This window comes from Scyliorhinus torazame, chromosome 17 (assembly GCF_047496885.1).
Source record: "Scyliorhinus torazame isolate Kashiwa2021f chromosome 17, sScyTor2.1, whole genome shotgun sequence".
Lineage (NCBI taxonomy): Eukaryota > Metazoa > Chordata > Chondrichthyes > Carcharhiniformes > Scyliorhinidae > Scyliorhinus > Scyliorhinus torazame.
The window spans coordinates 133156647-133173974 of record NC_092723.1 but is presented as its reverse complement, the minus strand read 5'-3'; the positions used below and the strand labels follow the sequence as shown (position 1 = coordinate 133173974).

The window sequence follows — 17328 nt, the reverse complement described above, 5'->3', positions numbered from 1 at the left end:
ATGGGCCTACACGACCCACATTCCAAAGGGTCCTTCCCCTTTTTTGGTGTTAATGTGATCGTTGCCGCGTCATCATCTCTGGCACCTCTGCCTTCTCGGCGCCTCATTAAACGCCCCCAAGAGATGTGTGCCAGGTCCGTCTCGAACTCCTTATAGAATTCTGCCGTGTAACAGTCGGGGCCCTGGAGCCTTCCCCAACTCCAAACCCCTTATACTATCCAATACCTCCCTCAGCCCCAAGGGCTCCTCTATCGCCTGCCTCTTCTCTTCCTCTGACTGTGGAAACTCCAGTTCGTCTAAGAACCGTCCCATGTTCCCCTCTTCAACCCGCAGGTTCGCCCTGTACAGCTCCTTATAGTAATCCCCAAATCTCTTGTTTATCTTCCCCGGCTCTGACACCACATCCCCAGCCCCAGTTCGTATTTCCCTGGATGCGACCTGCCTCCGTAATTGATGTGTTAACATTTGACTCGCCTTCTCCCAGTATTCGTACTGCACCCCCCTTGTCCTACACAGCAGTCCTACCGCCCTCCCCCTAGTCAAACTATCAAATTGCCCCTGTAATGTTTTCCTCCCTCACCAATCCCTCCGTGTAGATAGTATTCTCTGTCTACCTCCACTATCTCATTCATTAGCCGTTCATATTCCTCCCTCCTTTCCCTATCCGCATTGCCTTGAACGAGATATCTCCCCTCAGACACTGCTTTTAGCACTTCCCAAAATGTGGCTGCCAATCCCTCCCCATTTTGGTTGAATTCTACATAATCGTTGATCACAGCCCGCACTTTATCACAAAACCTCGATCTGCCAACAGCCCCAAATCGAGTCTCTGCTCCCGTCCCGATCTAGGGCATATTCTGCCCCTCCACCCCAACCAAAACCTCCCGGCTCACCACAAAAAAAGTAGATTCTTGAATACACCATATACACGTGAGAAAAAGGAATACTCCCTTCCCCCTGGGTCCTTGAAGTGCCACTGGTCCACCATATCCATCTTTTCCATAAACCTACCCAGCTCCTTTGCCATTCCTATTCTACCCATCGACCTAGGGCTCGACCTATCCACCCTTGGCTCTAGGACACAATTAAAATCTCCTTCCATAAGCAACTGGTGCGTGGCCAAGTCCGGGCTTTGCTCCCAGCAACCCCCTCATAAAACCCATCCTAATTTGGTGCATACACATTCACCAATACCACAGGCGTCCTTTCTAATACCCCACTCACCATCCCGTATCTCCCACTTCCTTTGCACTCAAAAAACCCGTTTCCTTACTCCTCAAAATTGCCATCCCCATGGACTTTAAGTCAAATCCTGAGTGGAAAACCTGACCCACCCATTCCTTCCTCAGCCTAACCTGGTCCCTCACGCGGAAGTGTCTCCTGCAGAAAAACCTACGCTTTTAAACTCTTTTGGTACGCAAAGACCCGAGATCTCTTCACTGGTCCATTAAGCCCTTGAACGTTCCATGTTATCAGCCGTACTGGGGGCTTATGCCTCCATTCCCCTCTACCGTCTTCACTTTTCAGCTCTACCCCTGTTAATTTCACCCTGTACCTGGCCCATCCAAGATGGCCCCTGACCATGTTTTTTTCTCCAAACTCGCCTCATCACATCACCCCCACGGCCACCTCTCTGTCTTCTCCCCCACCTCACTTCCCTTCACCAACATTATCTGCCATCCTCCTGCTGACCCCCTGCCCTCACCTCTGTTCTGTGAAGAAGGCACCCCGCTGACCTCCCCCTTCCCCACCCAAAGAAAGGCTCACCTTGAACCACAGGTCACCTTCCCCAAAGACAAACAAAAAGAAAAGCACAGCCCCAGGCAGCAGGAGGGGGGTGGGGATAGCCGTCCACTTACAAACGTTGATCCAACAGCAGAAAAGAAGAAAAAAACCTTCCACATCGGAGGAAAAGAAAAAAAAAAAATCTCCCTCCAACCCCCACTCTTCCCGTGTTCTCAATTACTTCAAAGTGGCAGCACCTCTGTCTCCCAAAATTGTTCAGTTCTGTTCTGCCTCAGTTTATGCTCCTTGATAATGTCATTGGCTACTTCTGGTGCCTCAAAATAATACTCCCGGCCTTCATAGGTCACCCATAGTTTAGCCGGGTAGAGCACCACAAACCTGATCCGTTGTTGATACAGCACCACCGTGGCACTGTTGAACCCTGCACGCCGTTTTGCCAGCTCCGATCCAATGTCCTGGTATATTCGGACCTTGTTCCCCTCCCATTCACCGTTGCGCTTCTTCCTGGCCCACTGAAGAATCTTCTCCTTCTCCATGAACTTGTGGAGCCTCGCGATCACCACCTGCGGCGGAACCCCCTGCTCTAGGCTTCTGCCTCCGAGACCTGTGCGCTCTGTCCACCTCGCGCGCGGGGGGGGGCGGCTTGGCCCTTGTCCGGCACTCCAGCACCCCCTCTGCCACCAGCCCCGCTCCTCAAAATGTAGCTCGTATCACTCGCACATTCCACTCCTTCAGGCAGGCCCACTATCTGCAGATTATGCCTTCTTGACCTATTTTTCTGCTCCTCCACCTTTGCTCTCAATGTTTTGCAAAAGTCTCCTAAGAACTCCGCCTCCAATGTCACCACTTGATTGCTGTGGTCCGACATCACCTTCTCAATCTCTTGGATCTGCGACCCCTGTGCCTCCAAACATTTCTCCACCCTCTCCATGGATCCCTTCAGGGGTGCCAAAGCTGCTTCGATGGCCTTCAATCAATCTTCTTGCATCTCCGTCCTCTGCGTCCTCTTCCTTGATGAAGGCCATCAACTCTTCCATCTGGGGCTTTGCTACTTGCACTGACCCTTCCCCCTCCGCCATCCTTCTACTGTCCACTATGCCACAGGTCTCTTCCAACTCCTTGGCCAAGTCCTTCACCTTCTGCCAGGTTCGATAGCCAGCAGACATGCCGCTCCCGGGGAAACTCCTCCGATCTTCAGTCACACTTTTCCGTCGAAGTTGCACCCAATTTGGGGTAAAAAGAGCTCTTTTCTACGCTTTCAAGCAGGAGCTGCCCTGTGTGCAACCACACGCAATGGCCGCTACCGTAAATCTCCCAAATGGCGTTTTTCATGGGTGAGGCTAGACACGCATATTGGAAAACTATTGAAACGTTTAGGGTTTGACTGTTGGCTCATTTCTGTAATTTTATGTCGTGTGACAGGCGAGGCTGAGACGCACCCAGGTCGGCGGGAGCATGCTGAAGCTCTCCTACTAGCGTGTCGTTACCTGCCCCCGAGCTTCTTGTCTACACCAGGCCAGCGAGTAGGCATGCTGGCCGAGGCAGCCCGCACACTGGAAAAGATCGGCGACAAACGGACTCTCCACGACTGTCAGCAAATGATCATGAAACTTGGTAGCGGCACCACAGTCACAACGAGTTGAAGTGTTTGTATTTTTTAAAAATCCCACCCCACACCCCAGATGCATTGTGACTGTATATAGTGTGTGTGCGCACCCCAAGTAAAGCAGCATGGCCCTTTTTAGTTTCGTATTAAGATAATGATGTGGTCAAATTAAATTGTATTTTCATAGATTAAAACTGTACATATAAAAATATTTATAATTTTTTTAAAAAGACAAATTGGAATGCAGCAAATTCATTTTTGTAGAATTAAAAGCACTTGTCTCTAGAAGCTTAGCTTCTCTTGTAATACTGCACCAATGATGAAAGCCATTCTGGGCTGTATTCTGTGCAAATATACTTTTATATGATTAAAATAACAAATGAAAGAATCATGGGAACAAAATATAACCGTGTGGTTTTTTTACACAAAATGTTTGAATGCACTTTCACAGTTCTTAGAATCATAGACGAATCATAATGCAGAAGGAGGCCATTTGGCCCATCGAGTCTGCACCCGAAGCCCATACCTCCACTCAATCCCAGTAACCCATCCAACCTTTTTGGATACTAAGGGCAATTTAGCATAGCCAATCTACCTAACCTGCACATCTTTGGACTGGGAGGAAACCGGAGCACCCGGAAGAAAACCACGTAGACACTGGGAGAATGTGCAGATTCCGCACAGACAGTGACCCAAGCCAGGAATCTAACCTGGGACCCTGGAGCTGTGGAGCAACTGTGCTAACCACTGTGCTACCATGCCACCCATCTTTTCAGAGCCCTCAGGGATTTTTCATCATTCTGCAGTTTTGAGGGATGGAGAACTTGCAAGCAGTGTGCTAATTTTTAGTTTGGCTCAGTCAGCCACTCACTTGCTGACTGGGTTTGAACCCACACCAGGATTTGAGCAGAGTTCAGTACTTGGGGAATGCTAAATTGGTGGAACTGCAGTTCTCTGGATGAAAGATTAAACAGGTTCTGTTCAGACATGCAGTGGCGAAGATATTTAAGTTGCTATTTGCAACATCATGACCACATTCTTACCTGTGGTGGAATTCTAAGTTGGGTTGTATACTCGCTGCATGGTGGGAGGGGGGGTTAATTCTTTCCCTAACTGAAACCTGTGCTACATATGCTGCATAGATAGCAAATTGTCTGCAGTTAGGTCATTAGTGATTAGTTTGTAGGCCAATGTAAAGTTGTATTTGCCCCTCTCCAATTAAAATCACCAAGAACAGTTGCGTCACTGGAGCAGTCCAGAAAAAAGACTGGCGTGATGGGCTAAATCGCCTTCCATGTTGTATCATTCTGTGATGACGACCATCAGAGTAGAAAAGATGCTATCATTTTAAAAACAACGTTTTATAGAATGTACTGCCCTCAATTCCCTGGCCCCTTTCAGGTAACAGAGTCCTGGCTTCTTATGTCCTCAATTTTGAATAATTACCTCCACGTTTCCGTTAGCAATTTCCTTCAATATTTTGAGAAGTTGGATCATGTCTATCCTTAATTTTTCTCTCTATGAAACTCGACAGGGCCTTTCTTTATTGCTGAATAATCAAACCCTACAAATGCTTTTGTCACTTTTTAGTTCCTTTCCACAACCCCTTTCTGTACATCTCCCTTTAATGCTGTCCAAAGAGTCTTTAGTTTGCAAGAGAAAAACCTACATGCTCAAGGAAAAACTACATGCTGCTGTTTAGATTATTTTCAGTCAAGAACTGTGTGCCGTTTGGACACGGCCAGCCAATACAAAATGGAAGAGTCAAGAAACCAGCTGCTATTCACCAAACGCTCATGTAGCGCAGAATTTGCTGCGTCTGCTCTGCCAAAGTGGAATCTATTTTTCTGTTCCATTCCTTTAGAACTCCCCCCAGTCTATTTCAGATTGAGCCTATTCGTAAAAGTGAGGGAAGCCTTACCGATTAGGATAATAGACTATTCCAAGCTTTTTCTCACTTGCACCTCAGTCATACTTGTCAATTCCCAACTGTAGTCACTGAATAGAGATCAAGAAAACTTATAGGAAGCCATGCAGCCTTGTAAGCTTATTCCACCATTCAATTAGACCTCACAGACTTGTATTTCAACTCAACTTGACTTGCTTCGCTCCATATCTGTTAATACCCGCTTACCTAACAAAAATTAATCAATCGCAATTGCAAATATTTAAATTGACTTCCTCAGCAGCCGGAGCTTTTTGGGGAGGAAATTTCAAATTTCCAGTAAAACCCAAGATTGTCTGTCCATGTGGAGTTTGCACGTTCTCCCTGTGTCTGTATGAGTCTCACCCCCACAACCCAAAGATGTGCAGGATAGGTGAATTGGCCATGCTAAATTCCCTCTTAATTGGAAAAAAGAATTGGGTACTCTTAAATTATTTTTTAAAACGCAAGATTATCTCTTGTACCCAGTCTGTACTACTCCTTAATTCAACAATGTACAGAAGAAAAGTAATTACAAAAACCCGTTCAATTATTCCAGTAGGCTAGATTGCTTTTTATTCCTAAAAAGTGGCATTGCATTACAGGTACATGTACAGTACATTACATTACACATTGAAAGAAGGAGCTTAAAGTTGTGGGTCTCTTCCCAGTAGATATCAGACTATCTAGAAACCGCTGGTTCCATTAATTTGCAATAATCATCTTTATCACACTTGGGTGCACTGATAATTGCAGGAAAAATAATTCCTCCACTCCTTTCATTTCTAGGGTTGACATATTTGCAAGTGTCTCCATGGTGATGTCTGATGGTGTCCTTATCTTTATATTTATTGTTTAAAAAATTTACAAAAATTAATTTTGCAAACTCAAAATAATTGAACACTGCCAAGTGTGATAAAGGGAATACTCCGTGTCAGTCAATCTCCCGCAGTACTTTGGAGACACTGGAGAATCCCCCTTTTTCTACTGTATAAAATCAGTAAAATTAAACTTTTTAAAAAAAACACGGCAAGGCAATCAATTATGTCTTTGTTTCAAAACATATTTCATTACCTACTTTGCCAAATTAGATTTTCCTCATCCGTGAAGTTTTCAGTTATCATTTAACTGCAGGTTGGTATCATTGCCCCATCCTCGAGTTCCCTTGCAAAACACCCTGGATCCCACTTTAAAAGATTATCTACACAGCAACATTAAGACAATTGATGGTTTGTAGCTTAAATTATCAGTGTTTACACAGGCGTCTTGCAGTTCAGAAAAACTCAACCTATTAATATTTACCCGCCCCCCCCACCAACCCAGCCCCCAGGAAAAAAAAATGCAGCAAGGATTCAATGGGGGAGAAAATACATTGACGAACAGAGTCAACCTGTTGATGTCCTCTTCGTATTTCAGCTATCTTGGTATCTTTCCATTCCTTCAACTGCACTATTCCACAGTACATTCACTGACTGTTCTCGGTTTGCAGTCTATTTAACACCTTGTGTGGTCATGTAACTTGGCACAATGGAATTTTCCTGTTGTTATAGTATTTTAGATGATATGCTCTAAAAAGAGGAACAAGAAACCATGAATGACTCTTAAATACAGGAGCACTTTTGTTACAGGATGGGGTATTCTACTTCACTATTGTGTAAGGATTTTGGGTGGGATTCTCCGCCGGCGGGATGCTCTGTTTTGCCAGTGCCTGGGGGTTTCCTGAAGGCATAGGGCTGCCCCAAATGGGAAACCCCTTTGACCAGCCGGCATAAACGAAGAATCCCGCCGGCGAGCCGGGGCAGCAATGTGGCGGGGTGGGGCAGAGAATCCAGCCCATGATGTCCTAACAAATCCCAACTCAATTGTGTATCCAGGACTTTTATCCCTTTCTAAATCTTTGACATGCAGATTTGAGATGGTAAACCACAATAGTTATGACAGTCTATAATATATGAATGCATACTGAATAGATGTCATTGCACTTCTAAAGGAAGAGCAGGGAAGTTTTCCCAATGATGCAGGCAATATTCCTCCAACACAAACATTTTAGCTGTTTCTGAAATCTTGCTGGGTGTAAATTAGCAGCTGTGTTTCTACAACAGTAGTTGCCTTTCACAGTGGAGAGCCAACAGCAAATGCCCAAAGACCAGAGCTTGAAGTTCCAGTCAACTATCTGCCCTCAATGTGTGGTCAATGAACAGTGGTTAGCACTGTTGCTTCACAGCACCAGGATCCCAGGTTCGATTCCCGGATTGGGTCACTGTGCGGAGTCTGCACGTTCTCCCTGTGTCTGTGTGGGTTTACTCCGGGTGCTCTGGTTTTCTCCCACAAGTCCTGAAAGACGTGCTTATTAGGTGAATTGAACATTCCGAATTCTCCCGCTGTGTGCCCGAACAGGTGCCGGAATGTGGCGACTAGGGAATTTTCAGTAACTTCATTGCAGTGTTAGTGTAAGTCTACTTGTGACAAAAATGAAGATTATATTATTATGACCTCCAACCATAGAAACTCCAGTCACTAAGCTCGTTGTGGATACTTGGTTCATACTTGAAACAAACAAGGCTGGGAAAAGTTAAAGGTGACCCAGCAGCTGCTGATCTGGAACATTGAATTTATTAATGAATGCAGTCAACTTTATTATCTCTGATGTTCATTACAGTTCCAGATCTTTAATTAAAAGTGAACCAACAAAAAAAAAATGAACAAAGTGATTGCATGTAATCCCTATTTTCGACAAACAGTTTGCAAAAATGTGGCACCTATTGGTGAACGTTATGACTTATTTGTGTCGGTATTAAACCAAGTATTATACTGAGCAGTCATTGGGTAAGGTAACAGTTTTATTTTTAAAGGGGTCCCGATGACAAGTTCCCCTTTTTACTTTCCAACTTGCCTTTAATAAATGCACTGTAATGTTTAAATATAGGTGAGTAATTTGAACACTAGGTTTAATTCCTCTCCAATTCAGTGTGACAATATTACCTTCTGTTTACATTGATAATTTTCACTGTAGGGGGTGGTGGAGCCAAGAGAAAATTGTGATACTTGCAAAGTGCAACTCCCCCAAACACATTGCTTTCCTACCTTATGCTTTGAGCACTTCATTGAAAAATTCTCCTCACTTAATTGGCAACCTGCGAGCGAGGAGAAGAACAATAATTATCGCAGATCCAACAGCGTGCCAAGTGTGCTCATTTGGTATCACTTGTGCTTCAAGAGTGAGAAGATTGTTTGGTTCAAACCCCACCCCAGGAAATGGAGCACATAATCAAGGCTAACACACCAGCCCAGTTCTGAGAGAGTGCAACATTGTCAGAGGTGTCATCCTTCAGATGAGACGTTGAACTAAAGTCCCATCTGCCCTCATGTGGACCAAAAAAAGTCCCATGGCACTATTTTAAAAGGAGCATGGGAGTTCTGTATTCTAACCAATGTCCCCTTTAAAATTCTGATCTGCATGGAATAGGTGGCAAGTCAGATAATAGATCAGCATATAAAAAACAGCAAAAGCTTAATCAGGAGAACTAAATTAAGAATATGAGAGAATGTTAGATAGAAATGTAAAACACAGCAAGAGTACAGGCATTTGAAAAAGAAAAGAACAAGTAAATTAACGTTAGTCCTCTAGAGATTGAGAATGGGGAGTTAATAGTAGGTAATAAGGAAATGGTGGATGAATATAGGGGATACAAAAACATTCCAGTCGTAGCTGTAAATCAAGAGGAACTAGGTGAAGTTACAATCACTAGGGAAGCTATACAGGGCAGACGGATGGAGCTGTGGGATGACAAGTCTCTGGTGCCTGATGGACTTCACCCCAGGGTCTTAAAAGAGGTAGTAGATGCATTAGTGTCAAGTTTCCAATTTTCGCTGGAAAGGTTTCATCAGACTGGAAAGTAGCAAATATAAGGAAGAAGGGAGCCAGCAAACAGGAAACTAGACTAGTTAGCTTGATGTCTGAGTGGTTAGAATTGTTCATTAAACTCAAGGTAATCAGGAAGATTTAACATCGTTTTGTGAAAGGGAAATCATGTTTAGCCAATTTATTGGATCTATTTGAAGGCGAGACAGTGCGCTGTGGATAAAGGGGAGCTCCACTTGCACCGTCGAGGCCTTCGGTGCTCATTGGGCACCGCAGGGACTGGGGTGCCTTATCGGCCCCTTTAACCACATTTTTGTTTTACGTTTTATCGGGTGGCACGGTGGTGCAAAGGTTAGCACTGCTGCCTCACGGCGCCAAACACCTGGGTTCATTCCTGGCCTTGGGTCACTGTCTGTGGAATTTGCACATTCTCATGGCTGCGTGGGTCTCGCCCCCACAACCTAAAGATGTGCAGGGTAGGTGCATTGACCACGTCATATTGCCCCTTAACTGGTCAAAAAATATTAATTGGGTACTTTAAAATTATTTTAAAGACATTTTTTTATTGTAATTTGTTTTTGTTCAAGTCGGTATCCCTTTAAGGGGTTGCCTCTTTCACTTTGTCCCTCAATTAATTTGATTTAGTTTAATTTGTTTACACAAAATAGTTGGATAAAAGGGAGCCTGTAGTCTTGGACTTGTACTTGGATTTCCAGAAGACATTTGATAAAGTGCCACATGAAAGGATATTGTGGAAAATGAGAGTTCATAGTGCAGGGGGGGTAACATTTTAGCACGATTAGAAGATTGGCTGGCTGTCAGAAAATGGATCTTTTCCTGATTGGCAGGATATGATGAGCAGAGTCCCACAGGGCTCTGTACTGGAGCCTCAACGTTTTACAATTGATATCAATGACTTAGAGGAGGGGAGTGAGGTATAGTAGCTAGATTTGTAGATGACACAAAGATAGGTAAGAAAGTATGTTGTGAGGAGGACATCAGGAAGTTGCAGAAGAATATAGATAGGTTGAGTGAGCGGGCAAAAATCTGACAGATGACGTATAATGTGGGGAAAATGTGACATTGTTCACTTTGTATTTGAATGAAAAAGCAATGTATTACTTAAATGGAGACCAATTGCAGAATTCGGAGGTGCACTGGGATCGAGGTGTTCTAGTCTGAGTCACAAAAGATTAGTATGCAGGTACAGCAAATAATTAAGAAGGCTAATGGAATGCTATCCTTTATTAAGCGAGGAATTGAACATAAAAATAAGAATGTATGCTTCAGTTAGACAGAGCACTGGTGAGACTACATCTCGAATATTGTGTGCAGTTTTGGTCTCCTTATTTAAGGAATGATGTGAATGCATTGGGGTGGTTTAAAGGAGGTGGTTCAGAGGAGATTTACTAGATTGATGAGAATGAAGTGGTTGTCCTATGAGGAGAGGTTAGACAGACTGGGCTTGTTTCCACTGGAGTTTAGAAGAGTGAGAGGTGCCTTGATTGAAGTATACAAGATCCTGAATGATCTTCACAGGGTGGATGTGGAAAGAATGTTTCCTCCAGTAGGCGAGTCCAGAACTACGGGGCATTGTTTTAAAATTAGGGGTCACTCTTTTAGGCCAGAGATGAGGAGAATTTATTTCTCAGAGGGTTGTGCGACTTTGGAGCTCTGCCTCAGAAGGTGGTGGAGGCCGGGTCATTGAATATTTTTAAGGTGGAGGTAGATAGACCCTTGTTGGGCAACGAAATTAAAGAATATCAGGATAGTTCGGAATGTAGAACTTAGAACTTGAAAGTACAAACAGATAAGCCATGATTTTATCAAATGACCGAGCAGGCTCGAGGACCCGAATGGCCTACAACTGCTCTTATTTTATATGTTTGTATATATCTACCAAGCTGTTGCACGGCCATTGCATGTACACTGCTAAGTGGATACACTGATCCCCCACTCTCAACCAACATAACTAATAAAACAGATTATCTGGTCTAGTTATTGTTGTTTGCTGAAGTTTGGTGTGGAATAACTGACTGCCCTAATTCTTTGCGATTCCACTTTTAAAAAAAAGTACTTCAGTGGCTCTAAAGCGATTTGTACCAGGTATGCTAAATGCTAAATGTATTATTTATATTCTGACATGGTATACAAAGAACAAAGTGTGCAATTCTCCCACCGGGAGACTAAGTCCCATATTCTCCCGCCCCCGGGGAGCTAGGAGCAGCGCCGCGTCATTCACGCGCTCCGGGCCTTGGCGCCGCGTAAAATGACATCATCCGCGCATGCGCAGGTTGACCGGCGCCAACCCGCGCATGCGCGGTTGCCGTCCTCCCAGTGGCCGCCCCGCAAGAAGATGTCGGATGGATCTTGCGGGGCAGCGGAGGGAAGGAGGTCCTCCTTCAGAGAGGGTGGGCACCGATTGCGGACCAGACCCCTTTTGAGTCCCCCCCGGTGCAGGAACCCCCCCCCCACAGCATTCCCGCCGGCAGCGACCAGGTGTGGACGGCGCCGGTGGGAACCTGGCGTGTTGGGCAGGCCGCTCGGCCCATCTGGGCCAGAGAATCGCAGCTCGCCCGTTACAAATGGTGAGTGGCGATTCTCCGAGCGGCCAGCCGTGATTCTCGCAGTGCCGGTTTGGGGGGGGGGGGGGTTGGGAGAATCGGGGGCGGCGTGGCGGGACTCGTGCTGCACCCCGGCGATTCTCCCACCCGGCGTTGGGGGGGGGGGGGGAGAGAGAGAATTCCGCCCAAAGAGTCCCGAAGTATGGTGTTGTAGATTAGGTGTTTTTGTGCTTAGATACAGATCATTTTAATCTCCATGAACAATGTGTAACCCAGAAAAGAGAGCAGTATGAACACAGGTGACCACTTTTGCTGGTTTGGGAGTTTAATTCTAGACTTAATTGAGGGCAGCACGGTGGCGCAATGGTTAGCACTGCTGTCTCACGCCGCCGAGGCCCAGGTTCGATCCCGGCTTTGGGTCACTGTCCGTGTGGAGTTTGCACATTCTCTCCGTGTTTGCGTGGGTTTTGCCCCCACAACCCAAAGATGTGCAGGGTAGGTGGATTGGCCACACTAAATTGCCCCTTAATTGGAAAAAATGAATTGGGTACTCGAAAAAAAATATTTTTTTTTTTTAATTCTAGAGTTAATTTAAAGTAGAAACTAACAGGATTTTGTTGAAACTATTTATAAATCATATAACGCAAGTTATCCAAAGACACACAAGATATCTATCGTGCCTGTGCAGCATACAGAAAATTAAACCCTAAAACTTCAATCTCAAATCTGTGCGCTATAGTTACTGAACCGCCTGACAGTGCAAATAGTTTATTTTCCCAACTACCCTTCAGAACCCTTTCAAGTTTAGTTAGACAAGACTGACCAGGTTTGACAGTCAACTGTGCTTTCCTTACCTGACTCAATGGCACAGATGTAATGGTATTTCTGATTGCAACCCTTGGTGTAACAGCCCAAAGTGGCACCCACCTGCTCACATCTGGAACATCTCTGCAAAGAAAAAATAAATACCGGCCTGTAAGGGGAATGATTTCCAGGATTTTCTCCAATTAATATTTCCTGCTTTTTAAAGAGGAATAAAACTAAATTTCACTCAGCAAAAAATAAATTGACAACTGACCAGCTTTGGTCTCCTGCCCTTTGTTCAGCTGTGTAGTTTCTGGCCTCGCCACATCCGATGAATGACATTCGCAGCCACATCAGGAGGCTGGCAGGTCACTCACAAACCTTGTCCCGTGCGTGCGAGGCCCGTGAAATGAAAAATAGTCAGGCAAAACAAAGATATGAAGGGACATTGCCGACCAGGAAGACTGTGTTCCTCTGAATCTGGCTTGTGTGTATCCCCACTCCCTTTGTCCCACCATATGCGGTTGTGCCTTCAGCTGCCTCGACTCTCAGCTCTGGGATGTCTTTCCTAAACCTTTCTGCTTCTCTCTCTCCATTTAAGACACCACTGCCTCCTGTCACTTGTCTTAATTGCTCCTTGTGCATCTCAGTACCAAATTTTGTTTGATAATTGCTCCACTTTGGGGCGTTTTATTGCATTAAAGCTACAACAGAAATACACGTTGTTATTGCTGCTGCTGTCCAATGGCCCATCTCTAAATGCTAATCTATCTCGACCTTCTGCTCGGCATCCAGCTTCTGTCTGATCACACCTGTGAACAACCTTGGGACTTTTCTCCATACAAAATGGGCTGTATAAATGTGTTTCCAATTGGCGGGATGCCACTGTGTGGATTGTGAGTTTCTGGTTGCCCGGCTATGATGATGATTGTTAGTAATTAGAGGAGGCCTGCAGTATCTGGGCTGGGGACATCACTGTGGGAAGCTCCCGCAAGTCAAAAGCAGCAATGGAGGAGAAAGGGATGCTTGCCATCCAGCAGAGTCATTATGCAATGTGGTCCCTAAACACGGAGTGAAATATTTATTTACCTGAAGAAACATTTAATTTGGTTGACGCCAGATCTTATTCATATTCTTCTCCGATCACGAATTTCATCCCCCACCCCATTGTTTTTACCATAAACACTTAAATGTCAGGACCCACTAAAGCTGACAATTTAATGAATAAGTATTGATGGAATATCAGCTTGCTAAAAGTCTTGGGGAAAATATTTGGACATTCCTAGAAATTAATGAAATGATTCAAAATGAAATGACTTTTCCAGGGCGGGAGGTATTGAAAGGTCGGGGAGGGACTTCGGGAGGGGGCTGTGAAGAATAATTAATCTGTGGTAAATCAATTTGGGTGTTCAATAGTAACCTTCAAAAGGGAATTTGATAAATATTTGAAGGGAGAAATTTGCATGGCTATGGGGAGTGAGCAGGGAAGTAATACTAATTGGATAGGTCGTTCACAGAGCTGGTAACGGTACAGTGAGCCAAATGGCTTTCTCCTGAGCTTTTTGATGCTCTGATTATACGAGGTGGAACAAAAGCATGGCTTTTGCAGTCAAGATGAAGATACATCATCCTGAAACTGAGAAACTGTTAAGACTTAATGAACGAGCATAGAGAGAAATTACCTTTGCACACACTCAGTTGGTAAGAGGATTTAATTTTCGAAATTCATCAGAGCTCCAAATTTATAGAGAACAGATTGGTAAGTCATTGGAGCACAAGGGAGGAAACAAACTTGCTACAAGCGGCAGAGAGGAAGAGGAAAAAAGTACACTCGACTCTTAAAACTCAATTTTAGAATCAGAGCACAGGAGGAGGCCATTTGGCCCATTGTGCTTGTGACTGCTCTTGGAAAAACTATTCAATTCGAGCCACTCCCTGATTTTCCCCTCGAGTCCTGCATTTTTTTCCAAGTATGTTTAAGACACTCCTTAAACCCTATATTTGGTGTCTCCTTGCATACTTTGTTTTGTAGTCATTGTGAGGATGGGCTGGAGTGCTGAGGAACCTGAGCAATCCATTCCCCCTGTTGACTGCACCAATCCTTTCTCCCCCAGTTAGATAACCGCAAAAGTATCTATTGACCCCAAACGGTAGAACTGTATCAGCAGCACTTTCCTACTTTTATTCCGTCACTCTAGCTTTATTCCCTCACTTTAGCTATGTGGAAAGGCTGAGTAGACTCGGATTGTTTTCATTATAAAGACGGAGGTTGAGGGGTGACCTGATAGAGGTCTACAAGATTATGAGGGGCGTGAATAGAGTGGATGGGCAGGCACTCTTTCCCAGGGTGGAGGGGTCAGTCACCAGGGGGCATAGGTTTAAGGTCCATGGGGCAACGTTTAGAGGAGATGTGCGAGGCAGGTTTTTTACGCAGACGGCGGTAAGTGCCTGGAACGCATTGCCTGGGGAGGTTGTGAAAGCAGATACATTAATGGCGTTCAAGAGGCATCTTAACAAACACATGGATAGGATGGGTATAGAGGGATATGGCACAAGGAAGTGTTGAGGGTTTTGACAAAGGTTGGTATCATGACCATTACATGCTTGGAGAGCCGAAGGGCCTGATCCTGTGCTGTTTTGTTCTTTGTACTCTGAGCAATCTTATGGTCCCTCTTCCCATCCCCGGATGACACTATTAACCAAGAATTATAGTCTATAGAACATTACAGCGCAGTACAGGCCCTTCAGCCCTCGATGTTGCGCCAACCTGTGAAACCAATCTAAAGCCCATCTACACTATTCCATTATCATCCATATGTTTATCCAATGACCATTTAAATGCCCTTAATGTCCACTACTGTTGCAGGCAGGGCATTCCACACCCCTACTACTCTGAGTAAAGAACCTATCTCTGACATCTGTCCTATATCTATCTCCCCTCAATTTAAAGCTATGTCCCCTCGTGCTAGCCATCACCATCCGAGGAAAAAGGCTCTCACTGTCCACCCTATCTAATCCTCTGATCATCTTGTATGCCTCTATTAAGTCACCTCTTAACCTTCTTCTCTCTAACGAAAACAGCCTCAAGTCCCTCAGCCTTTCCTCATAAGATCTTCCCTCCATACCAGGCAACATAGAAGATAGAAAATAGAACACACAGTGCAGAAAGAGGTCATTTGGCCCATCGGGTCTGCACCGACCCACTTAAGCCCTCACTTCCACCCTATCCCAGTAAACCAATAACCCCACCTAAACTCTTTGGTCACTAAGGGCAATTTAACATGGCCAATCCACCTAACCTGCACATCTTTGGACTGTGGGAGGAAACCGGAGCACCCGGAGGAAACCCACGCAGACACGGGGAGAACATGCAGACTCCGCACAGTGACCCAGCAAGAAATCGAACCTGGGACCCTGGCGCTGTGAAACCACAGTGCTAGCCACTTGTGCTACCGTGCTGCGTAACATCCTGGTAAAACTCCTCTGCACCCTTTCCAATGCTTCCACATCCTTCCTATAATGCGGCGACCAGAACTGCACGCAATACTGCAAATGCGGCCGCACCAGAGTTTTGTACAGCTGCAACATGACCTCATGGCTCCGAAACTCAATCCCTCTATCAATAAAAGCTAACACACTGTACGCCTTCTTAACAACCCTATCAACCTGGGAGCAACTTTCAGGGATCTATGTACATGGACACCGAGATCTCTCTGCTCATCCACACTACCAAGAATCTTACCATTAGCCCAGTACTCTGTATTCTTGTTACTCCTTCCAAAATGAATCACCTCACACTTTTCTGCATTAAACTCCATTTGCACTTCTCAGCCCAGCTCTGCAGCTTATCTATGTCCCTCTGTAACCTGCAACATCCTTCCGCACTGCCCACAACTCCACCGACTTTAGTGTCATCCACAAATTTACTCATCCATCCTTCTACGCTCTCCTCCAGGTCATTTATAAAAATAACAAACAGCAGTGGCCCCAAAACAGATCCTTGTGGTACACCACTAGTAACTGAACTCCAGGCTGAACATTTCCCATCAACCACCTCTTCTTACAGCTAGCCAATTTCTGATCCAAACCGCTAAATCATCCTGAATCCCATGCCTCCGTATTTTCTGCAATAGCCTACCGTGGGGTACCTTATCAAACGCTTTACTGAAATCCATATACACCACATCAACTGCTTTACCCTCGTCCACCTGTTTGGTCACCTTCTCAAAGAACTCAATAAGGTTTGTGAGGCACGACCTACCCTTCACAAAGCCGGGGAGTGGGTCGAAGGGAATTAAGTTGGCATATGAGATATGGGGGTGGGTAGAGTGGCACTAAGTTGGAATGGGGGTATGGGGACAACAGGGAGTCAGTTGATGCGCACTAAGTTGGCATAAGAGACATGGAGGCTATGAGGGTAGAGGTGAGCTTGGCTTGGATGGAACAGAGGGAGTATGTGGGAGGGTGCGGGGCAACGGCTAGAAGGATGTTTTTTGTTTTATTATTACTTCTTATTTATTTAAACACAAGAGCCAGAGCACAGAGGCAGGTCTTGCACCCACCTACCTCTGCACCTCTTCAGTTCTATTGCTTTGCGCAGATAGTCAATAGGCTGAGACTCAATCCCACCATAGCACAGGGCCCTCATACTAAACAAGGAGATTTCTGACCCTTCTCGATCAGGACTCAAAGCTCTGATCCCAAGAGACAAAGGGACAACACTCTAAACCAGTTTGCCATTCAAAACATAGCTTAAAGAGCTGCATCATGACTGAATCAGTATGTGCTTGGGAAACATAAAATCGAAGATATATTTTACACA

At 45.1% G+C, this 17328-nt stretch overlaps 2 protein-coding genes across 6 annotated transcripts in view; one reads left to right on the top strand and one right to left on the bottom strand.

Moving 5' to 3' along the window:
• Positions 1-3759, top strand: part of srebf1 (sterol regulatory element binding transcription factor 1) — a 57491-nt gene extending 53732 nt beyond the window's left edge. For both annotated transcript variants that reach the window (XM_072481061.1, XM_072481062.1), the window contains exon 19: positions 3169-3759. In XM_072481061.1, coding sequence (XP_072337162.1) covers positions 3169-3389 — 221 coding nt within the window. In that variant the 3' untranslated portion in view covers positions 3390-3759. The remainder of the gene's footprint in view (positions 1-3168) is intronic.
• Positions 3760-5826: 2067 nt separating this feature from the next.
• The window catches only part of rai1 (retinoic acid induced 1), a 71561-nt gene continuing 60059 nt past the window's right edge, over positions 5827-17328 (bottom strand). For all 4 annotated transcript variants that reach the window (XM_072481059.1, XM_072481060.1, XM_072481058.1 and 1 more), the window contains 3 exons: positions 12557-12650; positions 8361-8410; positions 5827-6844 (listed from right to left, as the gene is read on the bottom strand). In XM_072481059.1, coding sequence (XP_072337160.1) covers positions 6821-6844; positions 8361-8410; positions 12557-12650 — 168 coding nt within the window. In that variant the 3' untranslated portion in view covers positions 5827-6820. The remainder of the gene's footprint in view (positions 6845-8360; positions 8411-12556; positions 12651-17328) is intronic.